Source organism: Trichomycterus rosablanca, chromosome 2 (genome assembly GCF_030014385.1).
Source record: "Trichomycterus rosablanca isolate fTriRos1 chromosome 2, fTriRos1.hap1, whole genome shotgun sequence".
In the NCBI taxonomy this organism is placed as follows: Eukaryota; Metazoa; Chordata; class Actinopteri; order Siluriformes; family Trichomycteridae; genus Trichomycterus; species Trichomycterus rosablanca.
In genome coordinates, this window is record NC_085989.1 from 53653051 (window position 1) to 53661086 (window position 8036).

Here is an 8036-nt window from a genome sequence, read left to right on the forward strand (position 1 = left end):
ACACACACACACACACACACACACAGTTGAAATTAATATTTTAATATAATTATATTTCATAAGCTATTTAATGCTAGTGTGTTTATATTGTTTATTTAAATGTACATGTGCATTACTACTTATTTTGCATTAAATCTCACTGTGTTTCAATTCACTTCTCTTGTGTTTATTAAAATAATCATGTTAGTAATTGTAATCACACACCAGGCGATGGCGCTGTTGCATTATGAACCTTGAAACTTTTATTAAAGTTTTTAAAGTGTTCTTCCTGCTTTCACTTTATATTCCAGCTCGACTGAGGCGGAATGGCGTCGAGTGAAGGTAAGAAGTGAATTCCCTTAGTTATAGAGTAAATCAACTCTCAGAAAAGAACAGAAATATAAAACCAGTAAAATTGAGTATTAGTTGCTGAATAAAACCAGAATAAAAATCGCTGTATTATTGTGCTCATGTAGTAGAAACAAACTGCCGTGTCCCAAATACCGCTGTATATTCTAAACAGTGTGCTAAATGAGATTTCCACCAATGGCGAGGCTACTATTTCGAGAACACTGTTTAGGGTTTTGTGTGTGGATTGAGACACAGCCTTGCAGATTACCAGCTAATCAGTGTTGTTTTGCTCTGTTTGCAGCCCAATACAGCGAGTTTAAATATTATGTCATGTTATTATACTGCATGCTATTATATACACGCTGTAAATCAGTCTTTATACTATATATTCTCTATATATTCTATATTCTATATAAGAACGTTTACTTATAATTCTACTTATATATTTACTTGTATATGCACATACATATTGTTGGATAATACTGTATTATATACACCATTTTACAATGTTTATCCGGACTGTTTTTCTATCTGTTTAATGTATAATATTGTTTATTTTCACTGTAAAATGTTGTATGTTGTTTATTATTCTTTGTAACTGCTTTGACATTCATGTTAAGAGTTTTTCTTACATTTACCTTGACTTGTATTTCATTGTAGACAAAACAAACCTAAAATATTTCATGTTTTGTCTGGTCAACTTTATTTCATCCATTATTTACCACGTTGTATTGATGCCATTTCTTCTCACATTGGGAACAGGTCAGGACTGCTGGCAGGCCGGTATAGTACCTGTACCCTTTTCTACACGGCCATGCTTTTATAATGTGTGAGATCACTGGTGTTCAGCTTAGGCTTGCACCCTTGCCTTTTACGCATGGAAATGTATTCAGTCTTGTTCTGCAGGCCTGAAATGCCGGAATGAATGTATACCAGACAAAACATGAAATACCTTGGGTTCATTCATTTTTTTATTTTAAAAATGCTTAGGACAGGATTAAACCACTGGGACTGTCATTTTATTGTGGACATATTAATAAAATTAGAACATTATTCATTATATTCATTGTTCATTATATCTGTCATTAAGCCAAAACCATATGTAATAATTAGACAATAAAAGCTGGTGTGTAAGTGCTTTGCTACACTCGGGTGACTTGCTGTTATTGAGAAATCAATTTATTTTACTATCTGTTAGAACATTTTTAAGAAGAAGCAAGTTTACACCTGAATGACTGAAAATAAACTAAATTTAAAGTTAAAGTTTTAAAGACGCCTAATTCAATTTCTGAACTGAACAGAGTAGAGATACTGTAGTAAGACTTGAAACCAGCAGTTCACATTAAAGCTGGGCGGTTCCTGAATCACCCAGGTTAATGATTTGAATCTTTGTACTGAATCAGGAATCACGAGTCCGAAATCTCAATTAACCCGGATCTCATGAGTCCTCTAAGCTGCTGTTAGGTACACAAGGCGAGTGAGCAGGCTCACTGGAAACACCGCGGATTCAGATGATTTGGCTAAACAGACTTCACTTCAGTCTGTGATTTTAAGTAATAAGTTAAATATTCCAATAAGCAAGCGGGTAAACACACTGGTGTTCGTTATGTGGCTGTTTTTATGCACATGCTATTATTATTATTATCAGTAGTAGTGGTATAGATTAGTAAAGTAGCATATTTTCTTGTAAGCAAAACAACAACAAAATATAGTTCTATTATTATTAAAATGCAAATGCTTACAGGCAAATCTACTACTGTATCACTTAAGGAGTATCATAGCCCCCATGGAAATTTATTGACTGTTTTGGTGCCACTGTGGTTGCCTGACTGGGTGAAGTTACCATGGAAATTTGTTGTTGACCATCCCCATTAAACCCTTGACCCATTAAAATACCCATCTGATTGGTAGGTGAGTCCACCCGCCCTCTCTCAGATGATTAAGATTCCACTTAGAAAAAAGTGTCAACTTGTCACTGACAGAAGAGAAGTGTGAGGAAATAAAATGATTTATTTACAGAAGATAACAGCACAGAAGACAAGTGAATTTTGGATGCATTTTCATGCAGTAAGTCAATTGCAATCAACATTTCAGTACAAGTGACTTAACCGGATCACATTACTGAGTGACTCAGATTAACTCCAGTCCATAAAATGAACCGAATTTACCACCACTAGTTCACATCTGATAACAAGGAGTGTGTCTGATTTAGAGCAGATCAAACTTAGGTCCACAGAACTCATGTTGCAATATTTTACCCATTCCACCAACTGTACCACCTGTCTGATTATGTTATTAAATACAAATTACATACACTAGTGAATAAACTGTGTGATATCTAGTACTAAAGACACCTCAGTATATAATTTGTGCAATATAAATAAATAAAATGTCTGGACCTGTTTGTATATTTTGTTACAGATCCACCAGATTGTAAGAGCCTGAAAAAAAGCATAAACATACCTCCCACAAGTAAGATTTTAATTGTTGTAATTATATATATATATATATATATAGCGCGCTGTATAATTTTCAGGTACTGTATTCCCGTTAACGTGTGCCGTGTTGCTAGCCAACATTAGGGCGAACATAACAATCGCAAACTATTACACTATTTCTTGGACGAAACACCTGCAATGATCAGGATTACTGTTTATATTAATCTGGACATTTCCATGTATAGTACATGACTTAAAATAGTGTTCAACCAAGTTTGTACTTTTTTACTTTTCAGTGGCGTATTAATATGGAATGATGTGAGGTGGTCACAGGTGCGCTTTTATCAGGGATTTTACAGCGGCTTTGAACGCAGCTCAGCCAATCAGATTTTAGGACTGGAACTATCCGTTTTATACGTTATTTTATACAACCCCATCAACGTATAATACGCCAATAACAATAGGATCTTTTTCATGGGAATGGATTAATCATTTCCCCCTTATTTCCAATGGGAACATTTGTTTGGTATACGTCCTGTTTGGTATAAGTCCAAGGTTCTGAAACGGATTAAGGACGTATACCGAGGTACCACTGTATAGAGACAAAGTATAAAAGTCAGCTACAATTATTGTGTACGCAGGTGTAATAACAAAAAAAAAAAGGAAACCCAGAACAAGCTAGGGATGTGTGTACACAAGCAGCATCCCATACCAAACATGGGTCCTAATATGGGGTTTCTGGGGCATCATGGCCTTCTGCATTGTCATGTATGGCCAGCAGAGGGAACATGGAGGGGCATGTGATTGACGTGTTAATTCCTCTTAAAATTTACACAACATTTATGGTATTTAGTAGATGCTTTTATACACATCAACTTACAGTTGTGACCATTACAACAGCCACCTTCACTAATAAACAATAAATAAAAATACAAAATCTGTGTAACATAATGTAGAAAGTTAGCCAGCACACAAATCACTCTCAAATAATGACTACTAAACACTTTCTATAATGGGATATTCATCTTTTTTTGCTTCAAAACCCAATTACACCTCTGCTTCAGCTCATGAGCAGATGATCTTACATACCCCTCAAGAATACTAGAAATTATAATAGAAATTATTAACAGCAAGTTCTGATCCTGATGAAGTAGGACAGCCTCATTTCATCACAGTAACACCACCATGTTTGTTACTTTAAAATTAATAGTGAGTTTTTGACACGCTTTAGCTGATCCTTGTTGTTCAAAATAATATATTTTTATTTCTAGATATAATCACAGCTCATGTCTACTTTGTTTTTGACTGTATTTTCTACATCTTCATTATTTTGCAGTATCTGATGTGAAGATTATTCTTTTGGGGAAAAGTTTGCCGAACAGCAGCAGAGTAGGAAACTGCATTCTGGGAAAATTTGTGTTTGAGACAGAATCCACTCCACATTCAGTGATTCAGCACAGTGGCAGAACTGGAGAACCAGAAGATGGAAGATACATCACCATCATCAAAGCACCTCATCTTCATGTTCCTGACCTCTCACTGGAGGAACTGAATCAGGAAGTAAAACAGTGTGCTTTACTCTCTAATCCTGGACCTCATGGATTCTTACTGGTGGTACAACCTCACGATTTCAGTGAGGAGGACAGAACCCGACTGAAATACATACTGAACTCTTACAGTGAAGAAGCTCTAAATTATTCCACTGTGATCAGTACAGACTGCAGGAGTGATGAAGTAAAATCTGATGCTTTTCACAAGTTATTAGACGATTGTCATGGAAGACATCACAGATTCACTCAGTTAGATAAACGTGACCAGAATTCAGTCAGTCAGCTGTTGGAGGAGATTGATAAAATGCTGAAGGAGAACGGTGGAGATCATCTTGTGTGTGAAATATTTGAGGATGCAGTGGAACCAATACAACTTGACAAAAAGAGTTTTTCAGATTTTTGTGAAGATGAAGGAATCGGAACATTAACTTTTATTCAACATGAAGTAAATACAGGTAGGTGGGGTTTTCTAATGACTTGTTTTGCTGGTTTATGATTTATTAGTACCCTGGTGAAAAAAAGTAGACTTAAGTAAACTAATCTTCAATATGCTAAAGTGCACTAAAGTGTAATATTGTCACACTAATGTTCAATACACTTACAGAGTGCTTAAATGGAACAACTATTTTTGTACTTATTGTACACATAGTTGTATTAAATGTTTTAAACTGTACTAAATTGGGACTATTTTAAGAATCTTTAATTCAACTTAAGTATAGTACTGCATGTGTATTTAACTCCATATTTCACGTACACTAACAGGGAATATAAAACACACTTAATCAGTATTCCAAGTGCACTTGGAGTACATTAAAATATTTTAAAATTAGACTTCAAATATATTTACTTTAGAGTTAAAAATACACTTCCTCTTCCTGTTTTTCTAGTCCCTATTACTGTAGTGGATAGCAATAATTCTCCACCACACACTGATCTCTGTTCTTTGAATTGTAACCATCGACCAGTAGGGGTCGTCATTTTTTGTTTTGAGGTGGTTTTGAGACGTTTAGTAGACTAGAGGTTCAAACACATGGTTTGACATTTCAGTTTTTACGTGTTAACGTGTTTTACGTCTGCACCACCTGAGCACCATGATCAAAAGTGTAGTAATACCTACCTTATGGATTCCTTTCCTTATGAATAGACATGTACAAATTTATACCAGCTTGGCGCTGAAGGGAATGTTTTACATGTGTTTAAAATCCATTATTACATGGAGATGTGTAAAACTGTATAAAAAGTCCGTGTTGGTTTGCAGTTTAGTTAGTGAAGCTTCAGATGTGACGCTCAGCATCGTTCAAGTTATTTTACTTCTATGTGTTTAGTACTGTAACGGTGATATAAACCCTAGATTTAAACTGTGATCCTTTAACACTCTACACCCGACTGACTTCAGAAGTTCATGTCTTGTTAAAAACTCTGTCGACTCTAACCGGGTTTCCATCCAAACATTTTGCAAGTGTAATGCGCATTTACAAAATATTGACAGAAAAAAAAACGAAAAATGTTGAGTTTCCATCAACTACAGTTATGCGAAAAAACCTTTACATGACGTGTCAACACGCTGCAGAGAAACGAGAATATGGAGAGATTTAATTGTAATCTCAATTAATTTTTTTTAATAATGATTAAAACTTTAACGTGTTAATCACGTTAACAGCCCTAGTAAAAAAGTTTTGCTATTGTACCAAACAAGTGTTTGAGAAGTATATTCAATTGAATGAAACTTTAGTTTATCTGAAAGTATACTTCATGGTAATATCCCAGATAGCAAATTTGATATGGCCTGAATCTGGGCCACGTCCGGCACTTACTTGCGGCCCACATACCACATGGAATGATGACACAGATGAGGGCCAGATGCGGTTGCCGGAACTCGGCCGTTTTACAGCCATAAAAGGGCCACATCTCAGCCACCTTTAAACCAGCAGGGCCAGAAATGACCCACAACTCAACCACATGTAAAACAACTGGGCTGTTACCATGCCATATGTGGCCCAGATCCAAATTTTACTGATGCCCCTCTCCCAATCCCATTAATCATCACACCCTGTGATTTAATAATCATCACTTAATCATGTTTTCCATCAATATAACAATACAACAAACATTTAAATGTCTTACTTTATTCATTGTTTCAACTTGATGCACTGAGTCAAAATAACTTAATATGTTTATTTTATCCATTTTTAGAAAATGAACTATCTAGTCAAATAAACATACAATTCCTCACTATTTTAACACACTTTTAAGTTCATAAAACTTCAGCTATATTCACATAACTTATTGTCTAAAGTTAACAGTGCTTATGTTCGTCATTTCTAGACTTGACTAATAAATGTGTCCCAGTTTCTTTAAACTTTACAATGAATCAACTTACAACTTCTGTTTATAAATAGCATTTATTTAAACAACAAATATTTCATAAGTTTTCACCTTGGCTCTTGGTACATCTTTTAAAAACAGCAATGTGTACCCAAAATAAAAACAATGCCACTTCTGAACACATTTATTGCAAACAGGTTCCATGAATGTTGTTTAGGAATAAATCTGCTCTTTGTAGTGCTGTAGTATCTTCCTTGACCATTTCCACTTCATGAAAGGGATCTTCAGAACTCTGCAGAGAGAAAAACAAGAATGCTGAATTGTGTTCTCAAAAATGTATGTGAATAAAATTATTATCTGGATAGGGAGATATTTAGCTCTCTTCATTCATCCCCACATAGGTCAATTACACCCAATTACAACTTTAAAAAGAAAACCAAATTCTTTAACGCTCAGCAGATCAACACAGTGTAAAAACGCACATTATTACAAGTCATTATTTACTTTTGAAAGTGGATGGCTAACGAATTAGCTAGCTAGCTAACAGAATCTTTACCACTATTAGCTTACCCGAGCTTTGTTTAAAAGCAAACCAAAGTTTATTTCACCACAGTTAACGTTCCGTTATACTCATTACAGCACAAACCAACACAACCATTATTTCAAATATCTGCCATGGACCCAAGTGGTGTAGTAGCTAACTGTTAACCTAATGTTAAGCGTTCATGGCCTCGGTAAACATAACAAAACGAGTAAATCCGTCAGTTCTGTCACATTTAATGGTCGACGTACACAATTTTACTTTTTATCACACAGGTTTTAAACTTTGATAAACTCACCTGCTTCCCGCCATTGATGCTTTCAGTAGTAAACGCTCCAACTTGCCAAACTCCACTCGGTGTATTAATCCGCCACAAACTGTAGTCCAGAGTTAGGTGTGTCCCTCCGCCGCTAAATGTAGTCCACTATCGTATAACGTGTGTTATTCTTGTTTTTATCAGTATTAATATTAATGGCTTTTCGACTGTGAAAAAAATTGGTTAGCCCCATGCTCCCATGGTTTAAACGTTTTAAAAAATATTATTGTTCTGTCTAACTCAAAAATGGTCCCACCTATAGGAATCGCCCACTCTTTCCCCACCTTTTGTTTAACTGATAACTTACAGACATGAGTTAAATGAACATTGACAACATAGAAAAACTAACAAGTAGTCAAGACAACTGATTATTTTACGTTAGATTTTCTGAAAACTTAATAACCTGAGTTCAAAATCCAAAACTTGTCATGACAAATTGAGTTGAAAAGAAGAAATGAGTTCACATAACTTATTGAGGCTGAAATGTTTTACAGTGTATCTTATTATTCTTAGTTACAGTAGTAATATTAATTTTC

At 35.1% G+C, this 8036-nt stretch overlaps 1 protein-coding gene across 1 annotated transcript; it reads left to right on the forward strand.

Annotated features, from left to right (window-relative positions):
- The first annotated feature begins 305 nt into the window (after positions 1 to 305).
- On the forward strand, positions 306 to 5651 carry LOC134302162 (GTPase IMAP family member 9-like). The gene is made up of 3 exons (XM_062987204.1): positions 306 to 321; positions 4105 to 4773; positions 5644 to 5651. Exons 1-3 carry the CDS (start codon positions 306 to 308, stop codon positions 5649 to 5651), a joined length of 693 nt encoding a protein of 230 aa, XP_062843274.1.
- The last annotated feature ends 2385 nt before the right edge of the window (positions 5652 to 8036 follow it).